The sequence below is a fragment of the Aspergillus eucalypticola genome (assembly GCF_003184535.1).
Source record: "Aspergillus eucalypticola CBS 122712 chromosome Unknown BO83scaffold_5, whole genome shotgun sequence".
NCBI classification, from domain to species: Eukaryota; Fungi; Ascomycota; class Eurotiomycetes; order Eurotiales; family Aspergillaceae; genus Aspergillus; species Aspergillus eucalypticola.
In genome coordinates, this window is record NW_020290279.1 from 247,453 (window position 1) to 265,554 (window position 18,102).

At 48.5% G+C, this 18,102-nt stretch overlaps 3 protein-coding genes across 3 annotated transcripts; all 3 read left to right on the forward strand.

The window, feature by feature from the left end:
• Nucleotides 1-4,780: 4,780 nt before the first annotated feature.
• On the forward strand, nt 4,781-7,980 carry BO83DRAFT_306534 (vWFA and PH domain-containing RING finger protein; the record flags this gene model as incomplete). Its single annotated transcript, XM_025527298.1, has 4 exons — nt 4,781-5,036; nt 5,099-5,783; nt 5,836-6,765; nt 6,819-7,980. 4 exons carry the CDS (start codon nt 4,781-4,783, stop codon nt 7,978-7,980), a joined length of 3,033 nt encoding a protein of 1,010 aa, XP_025390988.1.
• A 4,831-nt stretch (nt 7,981-12,811) lies between these two features.
• Nucleotides 12,812-14,015, forward strand: BO83DRAFT_196817 (uncharacterized protein). Its single transcript, XM_025526602.1, has 2 exons — nt 12,812-12,921; nt 12,978-14,015. Exon 2 carries the CDS (start codon nt 13,205-13,207, stop codon nt 13,850-13,852), a length of 648 nt encoding a protein of 215 aa, XP_025390989.1. The 5' UTR covers nt 12,812-12,921; nt 12,978-13,204; the 3' UTR covers nt 13,853-14,015.
• Nucleotides 14,016-17,608: 3,593 nt separating this feature from the next.
• Nucleotides 17,609-18,058, forward strand: BO83DRAFT_196842 (uncharacterized protein). The gene has a single exon (XM_025526604.1). It carries the CDS (start codon nt 17,756-17,758, stop codon nt 17,981-17,983), a length of 228 nt encoding a protein of 75 aa, XP_025390990.1. The 5' UTR covers nt 17,609-17,755; the 3' UTR covers nt 17,984-18,058.
• Nucleotides 18,059-18,102: the final 44 nt, after the last annotated feature.

The following is an 18,102-nucleotide window of genomic DNA, read 5'->3' on the forward strand; positions in this document are numbered from 1 at the left end:
GGAGGGGTGGTTTCACGATTGTTTCAGGGGATATATTGGATAACAAGAATACTATTACTGCCCGCCCCCGGCATTTCTGTATTCTTCATACAGTGAACTCGTTAGTCGAGCTCCAATTACCAATTGCTGAAGGGCCGAAAGTAACCAGAATGAAAAGGAGCTAATAGACACCGTCAAGTCTTGGTGCGAGTGGTATTTTATCTCAGATATTGCAATGTGTCGGGATTACTCTTTTCAGCATGGTTGCGCCCGTAGTCATGACCCGAACTACGCCGGATAGAGTAGCGGATAATACTCCGTATTAACTATCAATTTGCAGAAAACGTCAGTCTAGATTAACCCAATACAACATGTACCAAGGCAGTTCTTGGTCCGACTGATCCATTAACCAAGATTTGACCTTGGCCGTTGAAGTCATAAGGCGGATATTTGACCTGTCCAGCGCCATGATGGGGTAGGGTCAGGACAATAATCTAGGGGCTTTGGGCACTGGCAGGTGAGGGCGTCTCTCATCACCGACTCAAGACCCGTGCATGATTATGGGGCCAATGCACCCTTCTGCATATCATTGCGATAGTTCCTGAAAACTAGTGAGTAATGTTGGGGTCTTGTTGGGTAGTTATGTGATCTTGCATCATTATATTTATTGCTGAGGTAACACAGATGCGGGTAGTCATATTCAACTGCTAATTGTGGCCGGATCGTCCTCCGATCTGTAGGTACCATGTAAGTAAATATTATTCCTTACTGTGCGCATGCGAACTGTGCCGTCATCTGAATCTGACAGCGCCCAAGATTGATTGTTGTGGAACGTGATCGCGATTTGGTTGGCTCAGCTTTGCTTGCCTTCTTGCCACGGTTCGCGGTTCCACGGTTGAGAAGAATAATGGAAATGGCGAAGAAAATGGGCGATGTATCTAAGTGTCGAGGGACCGACCATGGTATGGAGTTGATTAAACAGCCAATCGGATGAAAGACTGGCAGTTAACTCAGTTTTGAGGCAAAGAGCTCTAGAAGTGATGATGGTGCTTAGTATGGCGTACTAAGCCAACATAACTAGTTACCGAGGTTGCCTCCGTGGTGGAAAGCCCGTCTCTAGGTATCTAGTGTGTCATTTTTGACTATTTGGTCGGTAGGGACTAGTAGGATCATATTGCCACATCGACAAACGTATCGACTTTGGCCTTGGAGGCAACTTCGGAAATGGCAGCCGTGTTCAGAAGAGAAAGATACCCGTCAAGAAGCCAGATCGCCCATGTCTAAACCCCCAGTTGGTGACTGAGGTTGTGCCGGGCAATCCCCAGAAAAGCCTTATGCTCCTTATCCTGGACCAGAGAATCCTCTATTACGGCGCGAACCCTAGGCTGATCATCCGTCGTGATAAAATAGAGTTGCAGAGGGTAAGAGTCAGCGTGTTGCTTTTTCCGTTGTGATTACCCTGGATCTTGCTCACTGGGGGCTGAATCCTTGGGTCCGGTTCAATAGTCTCGTCGATTTCAAATGTGAAAATGTGAACTACAGAGGGTCGGGGAGGCCTCACTAGGGACGGGGGTACAACAGTTAGCACAATGCTCTAAAAAGCATTCCATAGCTGTGCAAGGCAGTGGCAACACAGTCTGCACTAGCGGGCAACCTCTTTCTCTACCTAGTACGGACTAGGAGGTATATTGCGACTGCCCGGTGTTGTGTAATATAGAGTTTTTGCAACATGGTATTATCCAAGTTGATGATACGGGAAGGGACGAGACGATGTAACTCTGGGTGTTTGGTTACCATACTCCGTACCGAGCCTGCGAGTTCCGATCGGGCGCAAGTGGGGAGAACCGCCACCAGCACCACGGTTCCTCCACAGCACATATTTTTGGACTTCAGCGCGCACCTTCCCTCAGGCAGCCAGCACGATGGTCGGTCATATTGATGATCATCATTCAGAAGAATCCCCGCTTGGTGGCCACTGGCGCATAAGTGGATGGAAAAATATCAGAGGACGTGCTGCTTCATTGTCCGTGTGGTGCGCTCTCCGTTACCTCCGTTTCTCCGGAGCGAAAATGGACCAGGTTCCTAATAAGCCCAGGGCGACTCAATGCTCTCAATAGCGATTGTGACCAAGTGGACTAACCCCCAAGCGAGTATAGTGCAGTCCCAGGGAACGCTGGAAGGGGAAGGGAGCGACCCGCCCAGACAAACTAACCTTTCGGGTGGAAATCTTCCACGGTGGGGATCCCGTTGATATGCAGCTGTACCGCTTGCCGCTTACGTATCCGGTTGAGACTCACTTCTCTACTGGATAAAGGGGAATAACAACACCGACCTAGAAGCTCAGGAGGAGCATGCCAACCGGACTCTCCGCTTGCTCCTTAGCCTACGGCGCTTGGATGGGACTCGATTTGCTTCCTCGTCATGACAGCAAACGTTCGAGGATCGACGGTCCAGTGCCGAGATTAAGGCCAATCGTTGCTGAATTGTGCAAAAGCACCAGCCTATCGGGATACCACCACCGGGTCCAACGAGGATCGCTATATATGAGTGTCAATAGACACCACCCCGATGTGTATTTTTCGCTGCTGATGGTCACTCAATGAGGGGCATAATCCACTCAGACACCGTTCATTATACATAGCTGACAGGCAGCCTTCAATAATCGACAGTGGGCATTGGAGCCTGCAGAATCCAAAGCCTCAGTGTGGCTAGGCTGACAGTGATGTTGATGGTAATGATGAAAAGAAATCTCCGATAATTGGCAGCAGATTGATGCAAAAGATAGGTCCAAGTTCCGTGTAGGGCATTAGCACTGAAGCATTTGACTGGACGGACCATTTTACCTGGGGATGCAAGGGATGGGAAAATGACGGGTCTCCGGGTGATTCAGACTGGAGTTAATAGTTAAGATATCTGTTGGATAGTTGATGCAACTTTAACCTGGAGAATTCTCAGCTCATATCTGACTACATCGTGCAGCCACGATGACCTCACGCCTTCCTAACCGGGTGATTTCTATACCATATTTACTCGCATTCTCTGAAACGTTAGTCCGAGGGGGTTAAGTATTTCCAGCATTTCAGGGGTAGTTACTCAGATACCGTAGGTTTACCCGTACCGAGAGTCCGTCCTTTTGAGACTTGAATGTATCCAGTCCCTGGATCGGCCCCACTGCGTGGTTTAGTGAGCTCCAGACATCCATGGCTCGACGGTCATGGCCCCACTACACACCAGTAATCTGCAATTCACAAAATACGCCGATGGCTTTTCCTGTCAATACCGTTCCGAAAGAATTACGCCATTTGAAAGGAGAGTACAGGATATGGAGTAGTTAGCACTCGATATAAACCAGGATGAAAATATCTGGTATGTGTTGTGTATGTTGTACGAGTTAGTCTTTCATGATGGTGCTTGCTAAGTGGCAGTGGGAATAAACCATGGTTACTCAGTAGGTAACAACGGATACTAAATACTACAAAATAATTAGTACACAAAAAAAAAGGTAAAGGTAGTATTACCGATTCTCGTAATACTGATCGCTCCGCCCCAGCGACTATCAACGGCTTCGCTGAACCGGCTCGGACGCCGTCGTAAAATTGTTCGCACCAGTGCGATATCTCCATCTTTTCCTGTTCCGCCTTCTCCTTTCCCTCTCCTCTCCCAGATTCTCGTCATCTTCACACACACACACACACCCTCCCTCCCTTTCGCTCCCTCCTCCTCCCCAGTCTCACGCGTGGCCAACCAACCTTTTTGTTGGTGATTCTCACTGCAGCCACTCATCCTCCTCCACCCTTGGTCAATCTCATCCATCCTCGGGGCGTTTCCCTCAGGTTCAACCCCCACTACGTCTTGACCCCCCCCACTTGGCACCCCTAAATAGTAAATCTCTCTGCTTGTTTTCTTCAAAAGTTCCCAAAACCTCCTCCTTCCTGATCCTGTTGTCCTCCTGATCCCCGTCAGGAGCTTCTTTTGCCGTGATCCATGTGGAAACATCGGCCCTCTCCCAGATCGGATTACACGTCTGGGAATGACGATTCTGGCCCTCACACATCCGAGCGTGGCAGCAGTGCTCGTCCTAAAAAGAAGTCTCCGCTCCGTAAGTATAGTGTCTCGTACTAGTGTTACTCTTGATTCTTCTTAACTTTCGGCTGCTGAATCTTATATTATTATTATTGTCCTTCTTATTCTGGTTATCATTTACACTTTTTTGCCCTTTTCTTTCTGTTTCTTCTGGTTGCTCTCTGCCATCCACTCTCCTTTTCCCTCCTTATCTCTCTTTCTTCTACTGTCTCTCCTCTCTTTTGCTGGAGCTGCCCCCCCGTTCGTTTCCTTCTTGAGCTCTCAGGACTTTTTTTTTGTCCCTTGTCCATTACAGTTCATTCATTGCTATACCCTCCTTGGGGTCAGCACGTGAATTAGAACGTTGACTCATTTCTCCAACCTTCTACACTGGTGTTATGTGAGACGACTGCATTGCTTTGTCTTTGCTGTCGTCCGTCCTGGCCTCTGCTATTTACCTGGCCTCCCATCTCACTTCATCACCACTGACCGTGACAAATCCAATATATTGGCAGACTTCTTTTCTAATTCCAAATCTCGTTCGCCACCTCCTCCACCCCGAACCTTCACCTATATACCGCTAGAGCGCCCTGGAACTGGCTACTCTGCCCAAACTGCCCGGTCCCGCGCCCCCTCTACCACAGCCAACTCCGTCTATTCCAGCCAACAAGACCCCGGCTGGCCGTCTGATTCTCACAACTCGTCGCGCGTGTCCTTCAACTCCAGGTCAGGCAGGCCAATGGCGGGCTTAATGGATGTTGACCGCACTCGGACGCGGAGAGACAGAACGTTCGTCGGCACTGAGTGCGCTATCTGCGACGAGCCACTGGAACATACCTTGCGCGGTGAACGTGTTCTCCAATTCTCCTGCACTCATGTCTCACATGAAGCCTGCTTCTACGAATATATTCGCGAATTCGAGGGCCAGTACTGCCCAACATGCGATGCGCCGTTAGGGCTTGATACTAGCCGTGGGGGAAATATGCTGGATCTCGGTAGGTCTTCTCTCCCTTGCAGGGATCGGAATAACGGTTGTGCTGATCATTACCGCATACAGAGAAGCTCAGCAATATTGTCCGCTCTGTGACTAGTGACGCTGCGACTCATCGAAGTGGCACGTCTAATCTTCCTCCCTGGGAACCTGTTCCAGCTCAAGCACGGCGGCCCAGTGATGCTGGAAGTCATGCAGGAAGCCGGCCTCATAACCGTGACAGTCGGGATACTTATGTCAGACGCGACAGCCGCGACAATAGCAGCCACCGCGAACGGGTCGAACGTCTGACCATGGGATCCCGCCAACATCACTCGCGGAACGGAAGTGTTGCTGGTTCATCGGACTATAATGAGTCGCATCAGCATGCCGCCAATGGAAGACGCCATGATTACGACGTGCAAGCTATGGAGTCTGACCTCAGCCCCCGTCCCGCTGTCACGAAGAATCCCATCCCGGCGCCAACGGTGACAATCCGCAGCGAGTTCCCGACGCTTAATCGCTCACGCCAACAGCAGTCTTTGACGTGTCTGATAACGGTGGAAGTGCCTGAGGGCAGCTGGCAGCCCGATGCAAGCGACCTAACTGCGAATGGCAAAGACCAGCCCCAAGACGAACCTTACGGCGCAATGCGTTTCCCCCCAAACCAGGAGCCGAAACCAGCTCCTTATGAAAGCCAGGAGAACCTGGACGATCTGGCAGAGGACCTGCGGAACAAGGTGGACAATTGGCACGGCCTGGAATTCAACCGGTAGGTGACTCAATTTGGCCGTTACAAAATTGCAACGCTGACGGAAACTCAGATTCGGAAAGCTCCGCTTACACGGCCACATGAGTGTGGGGAAAGACCGTACCTCCTGGCAGGAACTGGAATGTTATCTCTTCGGAGAGATGCTCATCTGCGTCAAGGAGAAGAAGAACACCCAGCGCCGTCCATATGACGATGAACAGTCCAAGCCGAAGCCAACCCGGTGCACCTTGAAGGGTTCCATTCTCATCAAGAAGCACCTGAACAGCATGGAAGCTGCCGCAGACGAGCCTATTCTTGCACTGAACCTGTCTGTCAGTGAGCTTCCCTGCTTTTACCTTCGTTTCCCGAACCGCAATCAGTTAGAGCTCTGGCGCCGTTCCCTTCTCGACCTTCATCCCATTGAGAGCACGTCTCCAAACAATGATTACGACTATGATAATTCTGGCGCAGAGGAGGACGAATACCGGAACAACCCAATCAAACGCCAGGCCTCGATCAACTCGTCTTACGGGGCAGCCCGATCAATCAACACGGCTATCACAGACTATACGAGCATGGGCAACGAGAGCCCAGCGCCATCCATCCATATTCCTCTCGACCTTGTAGTCGTGATTCCAGTGTCTTCTTCCATGCAAGGACTGAAGATCACGCTCCTTCGAGATGCACTAAGATTCCTCGTACAAAGCCTTGGCCCTCGCGACCGTATGGGACTGGTGACGTTTGGTTCTAGCAGCGGAGGCGTCCCAATAGTGGGAATGACCACCAAGTCTTGGGGTGGATGGCCTAAGATTCTTGAGTCCATCAGACCTGTCGGACAGAAGAGTCTTCGTGCAGATGTGGTCGAGGGTGCTAACGTGGCCATGGACTTGCTCATGCAACGAAAGTCGTCGAACCCCATCTCTACCATCCTTCTAATCAGCGATACTTCCACTTCCGATCCCGATAGCGTCGATTTCGTTGTGTCCAGGGCTGAAGCTGCCAAGTAAGTGATCCCTTGATCCCTGGTCCAATGGACGATTTGCTAATTGCTTGCAGGGTTAATATCCACTCCTTCGGCCTTGGACTGACCCACAAACCGGACACTATTATTGAACTCTCTACTCGGACCAAAGGCTCATACGTCTACGTGAAGGACTGGATGATGCTTCGCGAGTGTGTCGCTGGTTGCTTGGGCGCACTACAGACTACCTCCCACCAGAACGTAAAGCTGAAGCTTCGTCTGCCCGAGGGCTCTCCTGCCAAGTTCGTGAAGATTAGTGGAGCTCTGCATACCACCAAACGGGCTACTGGCCGTGATGCAGAAGCAGCTCTGGGAGACTTGCGCTTTGGCGACAAGCGCGACGTTCTGGTCCAGCTTGTTATCCCTCCTGACAACTCCACGCAAGACACTACGCCTCAAGATGCCTGGGAGAGCCTGGTGTCAGGACTAGAGGCACTAGGGGGTATGTCTGATGGCGATGATCAGCGTGTGGCGAGCGTTGAGGAGGTCCCCCTGATCCAGGCAGACCTGACCTATGGTGACTTCCTGCGGGAAGGTCATCTTACTCATTCTCCAAGACCGTCGCTTTTGGCAATTACTATGCTTCCACCTAACCCGAAAGCCAAACCTGGTCGCCCGTCTAGCCCACCCATCCCTCCTCATCCATCCATCGTTCAACGACGCATGGAGCTTCTGACGTCCGACATGCTGACGCGGGCCTTGACCTTGGTGTCCCGTGGCCAGCATGACCGTGCGCAACACTTGTTGACCGAGACTCGCAGTATCCTGAAGGGCCTGGGCAAGGGTGGTCTCCCTCCTTTGCCCCCCGGCGCCAGGCCAGCGGGTACCAGCGACTCCGGTAGCCGAGCAGACACTCCTACCTCTTCTTCACCCAAATCGTCTATGTTTGACGGTCACTCGGCGGCTTCGGATACGGCGACCATCACTTCTGTGTCTGCAGTCGATGGTCAGACCATGACTGCGTTGGACGCAGACCTGCAGTCGGCGCTGGAATGGATCAACCATCCTGCGGTATTCTCCAGAGACTCGCGCAAGGCTGTGTTGCAAGGCATCGGTGTAATCTCCTCGCAAAGGGCTTATACCTTCCGATCGCCGTCTGAGGCCCACTGGGCCCAGCGTGTGGCAGGTGTGCGACGCCTAACTGAACGATCCAAGGAATGGCGCGAGACTGGAGACGACGCGTTGACTGAAGAGTAAATGTGATGACTCTTCCAGCTGTTTTATTTCTTTCATCTCGGATGCGGTCCAAGTCCCTCCTTCGTTTCTTCCGATTTCATCGCTTTTTCATCTTCTCGATTATGATACCACTCTGTTCACCACGACTGTGCGACATGATACCACGGTTTGATTTTTGTTTATTTCCTTGTACATCTAGTGGGGCCTTATGTATATAGCAGGTCCCGGTATTAATTAATAGGCTGTTGGTATATGGGTTGGATTTGAATGATTTACGGCTCTTGGGATATGGGTGGCATTCATGATATTTTTGTACTAGTCTACTCTGAATTCAATAATCGGGCGATGCATCTGAGTTTAATGATTCTTCCTATGCTGTAGGCAGCCAGCAGCCACACATCATCACTATAAGCCTCATGCTCACCAGTCAGCTAGCCCACGTCATAGAGATCACTGCAGTGGATTTACCCGGAGCAGCGTATTAGACTATTAGTACTCTGCACGTCCACACTAGACCCAATTGATTCCTGCCCGTATATAATTACTCCATACTTTGATACACTAATCTATCTATACTGCCACCATGATTAATCCAAGTCCTGACACTTCCTCAATAATCGCCGCCTCAGATTCAGATACACACCCATAAGGATGCCTTCTTCATCAGCACACACGCATACACCCACCCATCTAAAGTCATGTCAGACAACACATCAGTACCAGAAAGCTCTTCCTTACTACCTTGATCAAGGACTTTTAATACTACTCTGTCCGTAGTGTGATGTACCTGTATCCAGTTGATTGCCCTCGGTGGGTCATGCTCCTATGAGGCTAATGCGTGCGCAGAATAGTGGACGGGGTAATTCGTGCTCTGGAGAGTGATGACTTGGTGTTGGATTAGATTGGTGAAGACCAAAAAGGTTGTGGTTAATAGGGTAGGTGGGATTGGGAAGGGTTAATAGATGGAGTGTAAGTAGTAGAGTAGGGTGTTGGGTGGAGTTAGAGTTGGGGAGGGGAGGGGGTTGGGTATTTGTTAGTAGATTGAGGGGCTTGAAGGGGTTGATGAGGTGTTTTGGGCGTTGGAGGTGGTGGGTATAATGTTTGATGAAGGAGAAGAAAGAAGAAGGTTGTGAGGTCTGTTGGAGGATGGAAAATGGGATGACTGAGGGATAAAGTGGGTTATGATATGATATTAGAGTATGGCTGAAAGATACGTGACCATGGAGTCTATAATGGCCATGGCCGGTTGCTTGAAGGTACGATATGGTTTAGGATAGGTGGGCGAGTGGGAGAAGTGTAGGGGAGGGAGTAATATAAGGTGGTATGTGCATGTGAGATGGTCGTGTTGGAAGATTAGGGGCAATAGGAGATAGAAGCTGCTGACGGCGGGGCAAGTCACTTAAAAATCCTCCTGATAATTGACTTGATGATGAAGATCTTGGTCAGCAAAAGATTGGGTGGGATTTATGGGCTAAGCTGAACCCGTGAATGTGACTTGATAGGGTACTGCTACGCTGGACAAATGAAACAGCAGCTGCAACCAATCCAGAGTCGATCCGTTCCTTACGATGTGTAGGAAGGAAAAGGAAAAGTTGATCTGGGAATAGCTTGAGAAGGACTATCTGGGTGTGGATTACCGGTTGTGCAAGGTGTACACATGACACCGGCCGAGGATAAGTCTCTGTTCATGCCTGAGACAAGGGGTAAGTTGGGAGGAGTAGGAAGCTATAAGAGAGGTACACGACCCATACTAACCACCGATAATGCATGCCTATGTAGTATGGACAAGACGTGATATATGCAGGAGCATGTAGACAAGGCAACCCTTCCAGGCCATACCGAAGAATGATGCATCTTAGTAGATAAAGTCATCGGACATACTATAGTTCCCGAGATGGAACCCCGACACACGAAAGTATAAGGAATGGGGGGTATACATGGCGGACATGTGTTTGTGTGATGTCCTATGAAACCACATCTGCATTGCGTGGACCTGACTGAAAGCTTACTGACCAAGGTAGAGGCTGATGTGGTGATGAAGGTGGGTGTACCCCTCACTAGCCCTATGAGGGGTACAGGACAACAGCAATGAGCTGGATGTCCTTCACACCGAAGATCGTCCTCATGGGAATGATGATGCTATGAAGTGAGGACTGCTAAATATAGCAGATGATTTGAAGAACAAGTCATTTACCGACATCCATGATGAAAGCGCTAAACAGAGCAGAAAAGGAGCTCGCCCTATGCAATTCTAGGGGGAGATGATCCAATTTTAGAAATGGATGTGATAAATTGTGTGATTAAGCATGGAGTAAGAAGTTAGATAGCTGGGTAGAAGAAGAATGCATCCGACTGGATCGATGGAGGGACAATCCCTGTGTGTACGGTACAGTATCGTACGAACACACTAAGAATGACATACAAAGTAGTCATTCATGCAGCTGAACAGAAGGATAGAAAGGAGATGAGGGGAACAGGAGGTTGATGCAAGCGCTCAATCGATAGTATGATCTATAATTAACAACCTCGAGGCGGGGGATATCCCTCAACAGGAGTAGATCGCGCTCATAGTGGGGACAAGGAATAATGAGGGTGTGTGATGGGAAGAGAGATACGCACTTAGGTTGATGACATGCAAGTATGATTCCGAACTTTGCGGGATGAGAAGGACGCTTGTTTGACTAGTGAAGAGCAACCTGATATGATTCGGTCAGCACATTGGAAGCACATTTCAATAAGCGCGGAAGGGACCACATGGGGAGATAAGAATAGAACAAGCTATAATGATGGTAGTTTTCTGGTAGTGAAAAACCTGAGCTATGCACTAAGGTATTCGTGCGACGAAGTGAGGGACTAGTCGACCATAGATCGGCTGGGTATTCAGGTTTGCAGAGGGTGGCGGGGGTTGATGAGGGATGGGGATTTGCTAGCAGGTTAATACGAGCGAGGTTCGGATCAGCGCGACGCTTGAATTCTGCCATTGGATTGGCTGACCCAAATTTGCTTTGCAGTTGCGGAGGTATGGGGTTTGATAGTCATTCGAGACTAAGCATATGTGGTTGCAATGGACTGTTGATAATGGGTTAAGAAGGCGATCTTGGTTCATTTTCAGATCAATCCAAGGTTAATATGAGATGAAACAGAACGAAAGACATCTTATAAGCAACCTGAATACTTTCCTACAGCACTCCCAATGCTATTAAGATCCAGTAAATACTGGAGGTGTAGCCGTGTGGTTGAGATAGCGTGTAGTAGGAATCCAAAAATAACCTGAGCAGGGATTATATTCTTAGAACAGCGGTAGATCTAATCTTAGTACCCGCTCGGGGTGCCAGTTGCCAAGAATATCTTGCCAGGCGCTTAGCACTTCGCATGATTGGAGGCACCATCTTCCTGAACATGCACGAGAAGAATTTGAGCAGCCCATACGTTGACTCGGTTCCAGGAGAACAGCCATTCGAAGCATAATTGGTGTAGGGATCCAACCTTGTCATTGCGCTTTATATAGTATCACAGCAGATGGTGTGTGTTGCTGTTTTTAGATACCTGCCCCCCTCCATATTCCAATCATGTTGTAAAGATGACACTGAATGGTCCACCCAGGCGCCGATTGCTTGATTGTGGATATGATATCACAGATATAGTTCTATGTTATTTTGTGGTGCATCCTTTGGATGGCAATGTGATGGTGAACCAGCAGGTTTGCTAGAAGAGCGGGGTAAATGGTGATGAACAGTTATGTTGCTCATCACCGGGGCTAGCCTTCTTCCCTGGAGATGTCACCATAACAATCGTTTAGTATTTTGCGAGAGAGACACTTGTCCATGCCTTCAAGTTAATTGAATGCACTAACAACTGTTTCGTTGTCTAGGCGCGCCAGGTAGAATGAGCCACTGAGTAAATAGGCGCTTAGCACACTACCCGGCATAGTCTCCTATGGGCGTTAGGACGTAGCACAGCTCGGCCAAAACACTGCCTCGACGATATTTACTGGCCCAAAGCAGAGAAGATACTTGAAGATAATGCATGCATATTCCCGCTTCTGTGTTTTGGGAAAGCGCAGCGGCAATCGACATCGTTCCCATTGGCAACAACCGGCATGGCTTATCATAAACGCTTAGGGCCAGGGTCCAGTCACCTCCGCAGAACGCCATATCCTCGACGTCGCCATGTAAGGGGCCATCTTTGAAACCGACATGGCGATTAGAAGTTTCGTTTAATGCTTTACGATTGGATGGCAACATGCTGAAAGCGTTTCTGCCGCAATTCACCCTAGATTATCTTCTGCAGACTATACCACACACGTCGTTAGTACTGCAGGAGCATGTTTCGAACCACCCATGTTTTACCTTCACCGTGGCAATGACCGGGTCAACACTGGCTGTAGAACCGCGCGCGTTGCTTCAACAAACCACAGACGAGATAATGCAGAGGAATTGAGGAGAATATCCGTCAAGATGCTGAAGGAAAGGGGTCGTCGACATGAAACTTGCTTCAGATGGCGCGCGACAATGCTAGATGCGCATACTCCGGTGTTTACAGACAGGAAGAAGTGTCTTCGAGATAGATATAAAAGAGGGTAATGTTCCTGCTCAATATTGACTTTCTACCATCATCATCAAGAATCTTAATTGATCTCTTACTTTGTGCGCTTCTTTACTGCAAACTATCGGGGTCATCAGCGGGCCTGTGGACCTTCACTAGCTCAACGGGATCCTTCACGTTTAATCAACTTTGCCACGTTGAACTTCATACAAGGCTGGAACCCTGTCTCCAGGCTGTGCAATAATCCCTACCGCACGCTGTTCTTATTTTGCTGTCAGATACATAGTAGGTGGATCGATTGCAGGTTGCTATTTTGGACAGCTGAACGTGCTAACCAGGCCAGGTTAGGTAATACTCGGCCCTGGCGGTCATACATACGCATAACTCTGTATTAATACCGTTTGTTACGGAATTTCGGTATGTTTACGCCTGACATCTGACGGGATGTATATGGTTCTGACGCCTATCCACAGATCCTGCCATTGCCAGAAGGCCACAAGAGATAGTCCTTCGCTCGTCGGTCTTGCCTAGATAAAGGGCTCGATCTCTCCCTGTGTCCAACTTTCATCTCTCGACACCATCTTCAATCAACTGCCACAACAGTCCACTCAATACCTCAACTCATCTCTTCAATCTTCTACACATCTTTACTGCTCCCCTTCTCCTTGAACACATCCATTCTCATCTTCCCTACACCAGTATGGCTCCAACAAGGCCAACCCTCCATCCATTGACGACAACGGCTCCCAAGCACTTGACCTTCCCCTCTGAGCTTCGTGAGCGGACGTTCACAACATATCTCGACCTGGACAGACCTGCCAACGATGACAAGAAAGATGAGGACAATGAGGCTACCATCACTCCTCCTTCTGCCTACACAGAGTTTCTCAACACTTTCAGTCCCATCTTTTCCAGTCCCACGACGTCGCGGGCAAACTTCTACAAGTACATGGCCGATAAGCCTCGCTCGCCTCCTACTTCTGCGCCTTCCAGCACCACGTCTACCACCTTTCCCAGCAGCCGTCCTTCAAGAAGTGCTAGCAACTCATTGCACCAAGCTCCCAATGCTCTATATACCTCGAAAGGCCCTGTCCAGCGCATGCGCCTGCCCCCACCATACGTCTACACTCCATCGTCTGAGTCTCCTCGGAGCGGACATCCTCTTCATTCGCCTTTTTCTCCCTCGGATTGGCGGACTCGTACCTTTGAGTCGCCTGTCAGCGAGGCAGGAAACTCCTTCACTGTCCGACAAGTCGTTACTACTACAATCAAGTATAAGCGGGCTCCTCAGCTGGACCCTCCGCCGCAGGGCAAGCGGAGAAGAAACCTTGACCGTCGCAACACTTAAGACGGTTGGACGATTTTCTATGATGTTGTTTCACTACTGTTACTACTGGACAGGATCCAGGAGCACCCAAAACCACTGTATCTCATAGTTTACGGATGCATTATACATGGCTGGTGATGCGTTATGCTCTGTATGGTTTCTGGTTGCGGTCTCACGGGTTATCATTGGGTTGGTTCATTCGTTGTTATTGCCTCGGGTATGCATGCTGAGTCTGGCACTACTACTGGAAAGGCGTTACTGTTCGTTATGATTGGTGATCCTGGCATTCGTTATATTTTTGGTTCCGCTTACTATGATATGATGCATTCGTTTTTTGGTCTATTACTCATCTGCTTATCCATCGTTCAAGTATCATAACTACCATAACATCTGCAATGACTTCTCGAAATAAATTACGATCTCTACTAAAACCCCCCGCTATGACCACCAACCAGTAAACTAGATAATGGCCTAGCTAGACCAATGAAGCCAATCACCAGCCCCCGAACTCTACAGAAGGAATAATCCACCTACGAACCACACCAAAGTAAGTAGCCCAAACAATGAAAGATAACCCTTTTCTCCGAATCCTCCAGGATCGCATCCTCCCACCGTGCTCCAGCCACCTCACCAACCCACCACCCAATCAAAACTCCATAGAGAACAATCGCATCCAAGCCCAACGCAATCCTACGAAATCACGTATGCATTACATAATGCTAGATTGCATTCCTTCCAATGCGCGAGCGAGCCGCGTGGGAAACACTCCTTGGTCAGCTATTCCTCCTCCGTGCTTGCACGACTAGTTGAGGCTGTGCCGTCCGCGCGGCTACGTCCTGTTTCTTGGATGCTGATAGGGTAGTTGGGAAGGTCTACGCGCTTGATGGGTATGGCTGTATACCTATACTGGATCATTTATCTATTTATTCATTATTTTTGATTATATTTTTTTTACTCTCCTATTTCTGGGATTAGATGAGATATTCTTCCCTTTGGCTTAGATGATAATTAAGTTTTTAGGCCATACTTACGAGGTTATTGCCTGGTTTTAGTTTTGTGTCCTCAGACGGGAAAGGATTATGCCGATTGACATGGTTCTTACTGGATTAACTTTGGTTTGATCTTAGTTGTTGGGTCGTGGGAAGAGAGAGTGGAAAGCTTGTTTGTGTTGTTACTGTTACTATCCACGTATATTGGTTAGTATTGGGTGGTATTGTGTAGGATGGTGATGATGGGATAGAACGGCAGGAATGAGTTGCTTGGGTGATGGCTGTCTCGTAAATAGGCTGCGTGGGAGCTCGTTTCACCGGTTGGACTGCGCTGATGCACAGTTCAGCGCGTAGGCGCTGGTGGGAATGGTTTTCTTGTAAGAAAGTTAGGTAGTTATTTTGGGTGGCAGTGTATTTAGCTCATTGATTAGAGGACGTGTTTAAGCATATGCGGCCTTCGAAGGATGATACTGACTCGTGGTCATTGTGTAATACCAAGCTAGATACTACAACGAGTGGTTGGTTCCGGACTAGGTGTCTTGCAGCCTTCTTGTTTGTCCTTGATGACCTATCAGACGAAGTTTTAGGGATGTTTGTGGTCCATGATCTGCTTTATTCGCTCCTTAATGTCGATGTATGGCCGTGAAGCGCTCATAGCTCGTGGCCCACGTGGAGCGCAATATGTTGAGTGAAATCTTTCACTGAAAGCTAGCATCAGCAGTCCACTGGTACATCGCGGCCTTAACTTCGAGGATTCTCCTAGTCGCTTTTAGCGGTAATAATGAATTAAACAGTACCTTAGTGGTTTGCGTCAGTACAGGACATGTCTGTCGGTGAGCTTCGAGTAGTTCTGCCAACATAGGATTGATTCTATGCCAAGTATACGATAATCCTCCACGGCAGATTGCTGAGAGTTGAAGCCACATCGTCTAGGAAGGAGTGAAACCTCAGTCACGCGGCTTAGATATAAGGTTAGATTATTGGAGAGTTGGAGGTCCATGATGATCTCATCGTTGGTAGTCCTATTCTCTGTTAAGAAAGGCTAGTATCTATTATCAAATGTTGTACTTTTTTTTGCCAACGCCACATGGTTATAGATTACTAGTGCTTGTCAGACTTGCGAGAAAAGGTGCAAATGGGACGTGCGCTTGGATAGCTGGGTTGCCGTGGGGAGTTCTTGGACCTAACCTTCGCTTGGGTTCCCCCAAAACACATTCCTGGCATTGTTGTAAAAAGCGTATCTCCCTTACTTGGTCCTTAATGTATCATGAAAGGCTGCCGCTGCAGTGGATCTATCGTACGCTCGGTTCGCGTATGATGGATTCGTCCTTCACAAAGGTAACGTCGTGAGACGGTCCAAATTCATCTACCTATGATGGTAGTATACATTCATCCCTACCTGCTTCATAACGACGTCGTCTTTCGAGTCCGAGTATGAAAACCCGATCCCCTTAGTATCTTTGATGCACAATGATCCAATCAAAAGCGCGAACAATAGCGGCATGTTGATAAGGGACAAAGATTGGGCTCGTTCCCTTGCATGGGTTGGCTTCGTTTCGAACTTTTCGCCATTCTCATCCATGGATGAATTAGATAGACTGGACGGGTTTATATATGAATTCTGGAATGTCTTTTCGTGTCCACCGTCCTTGCACTAGGTAACATTTGGGGCCCATGGATTGTGAATGGAATTGGAGTTATGCCTGTGAGCTTTTTTGGAGTTCGTCGATTTAGTGACTTGGAGGCAGTGGATGTGCCTCCTACTACTGGTCATAGGTACGTTAGTGGTCGGTAGACATCCTCAAAATAGGCTCACAAGAGGCAGGGTTGGCCATATGTACTTGATCTATCCAGATATCAAGATGATGGTCGGAGACCACTTGAGCAGAGGTGGCGGATGATCAGGTGACGCCTCACTGCAGTGAATGTCTCAATAATATACATAACTCAGAATGGTGGTGGAGGCCGTATGGACAAGTGCTTGCGTTTCATTGCCAAGTGCCGTTCGCTGTGTATGCCCTACTGCCCTTTCTTTTCTATATTTGAGACATTGCACCCAGTGAAAGATCCGACAATCTTGTTTGGAATTCTCGTGAATAACATAACAGACGATGTCTACGTATTGCCCCTAGCTGGGTCGTGTATTTTACGGCGGATGTTTTCAGCAGAACGGTCAAATTTGCATTAACTGACTAGCAAACAGGGAGCCTCGTTAACAGTTAACGAAAGGATATAGTGGGAACAGCAAAGTCAGCAGCAAGAGCGATAGTAGAATCAAAAAGCAAAAAGCAAGAAGCAAGAGGCAAGAAGCGAAAACATAATGTGCGATCCGAAGCAAAAGCAAAACAGAACGATGGTATAACGAGGGAATATATACTAGTTATCATCAATCATGAACAAATCATATAAGCAAGCATCGAGAGAGTGTGAAGGGAAATCACGTTGGTGTAACACATGAGCAAGCGTCGATATAGAAGAGGGTTGGGGCAGAGGAATGATGGCTAGTCAGATCACGAAGGAAAGGTGAAAAAAGTAGTAGCAAAGGGAAATGAAGAAGAATAAGAAGAAGAGTAGAAGAAAGGTAGAATCGAAGGAGTAATAGGGGTCCAGAGAAAGTGGATAGTTGGTGTGGTTCGAACATCAGCGGAATGGAGAAAGGTGAAAAAGGTGAAGAATGCGAGTAATCACTGACTAGCCAGAGTCAGAGCGAGAGGATCGATAGCGAAAATGTAGAGAAAAGACCCAAAGGGCCAGGAACATCAAGACTTACCAGACCACCTTGAATATAGAACAGAAGGGCAACGAAATTTGAATGAACAAGGGGATAGACGGGAGGAGGGTCGAGAAGAGGACGCGCAATGGAAAGCAGCAGGGAAACAGAAAGCCCAGAAAATAAGTATCAAATACCCACTGCGTAAGCCCAATAGAACTCCAAATGTCAGAAAGCTCAGAAGATCAAATAGCCACTGCTAAACACCAACCGAACTCCATAACTTCAGATAGCCACCGCGTGACCCCGACAAAACTCCAAATGTCAGAAAGCCATACCAACTCCAACAAGCAACAGCCAACAGCCAACACCAACACCAAAGATTGGAATAGATATAAAAAGAAACAAAAGACTGCACTCAATCGGTGCACCTGTGCGTTGACATGTCAGTGACACCTATGATCGGTGCTATCATAAAGTTGCGCGTCTTGTTCTCTTCGGTAGGTTTGTCACCTCATCCCATCGTCCCCTTCTTCACCTTTCAACTGCTCATGGAAATAAGCATTGCAAGA

What these genes read in the sequence shown, in the direction of transcription:
- BO83DRAFT_196842 (XM_025526604.1), top strand. Translation starts at nt 17,756, where the DNA reads ATGTCAGAAAGCTCAGAAGATCAAATAGCCACTGCTAAACACCAACCG.
- BO83DRAFT_196817 (XM_025526602.1), top strand. Translation starts at nt 13,205, where the DNA reads ATGGCTCCAACAAGGCCAACCCTCCATCCATTGACGACAACGGCTCCC.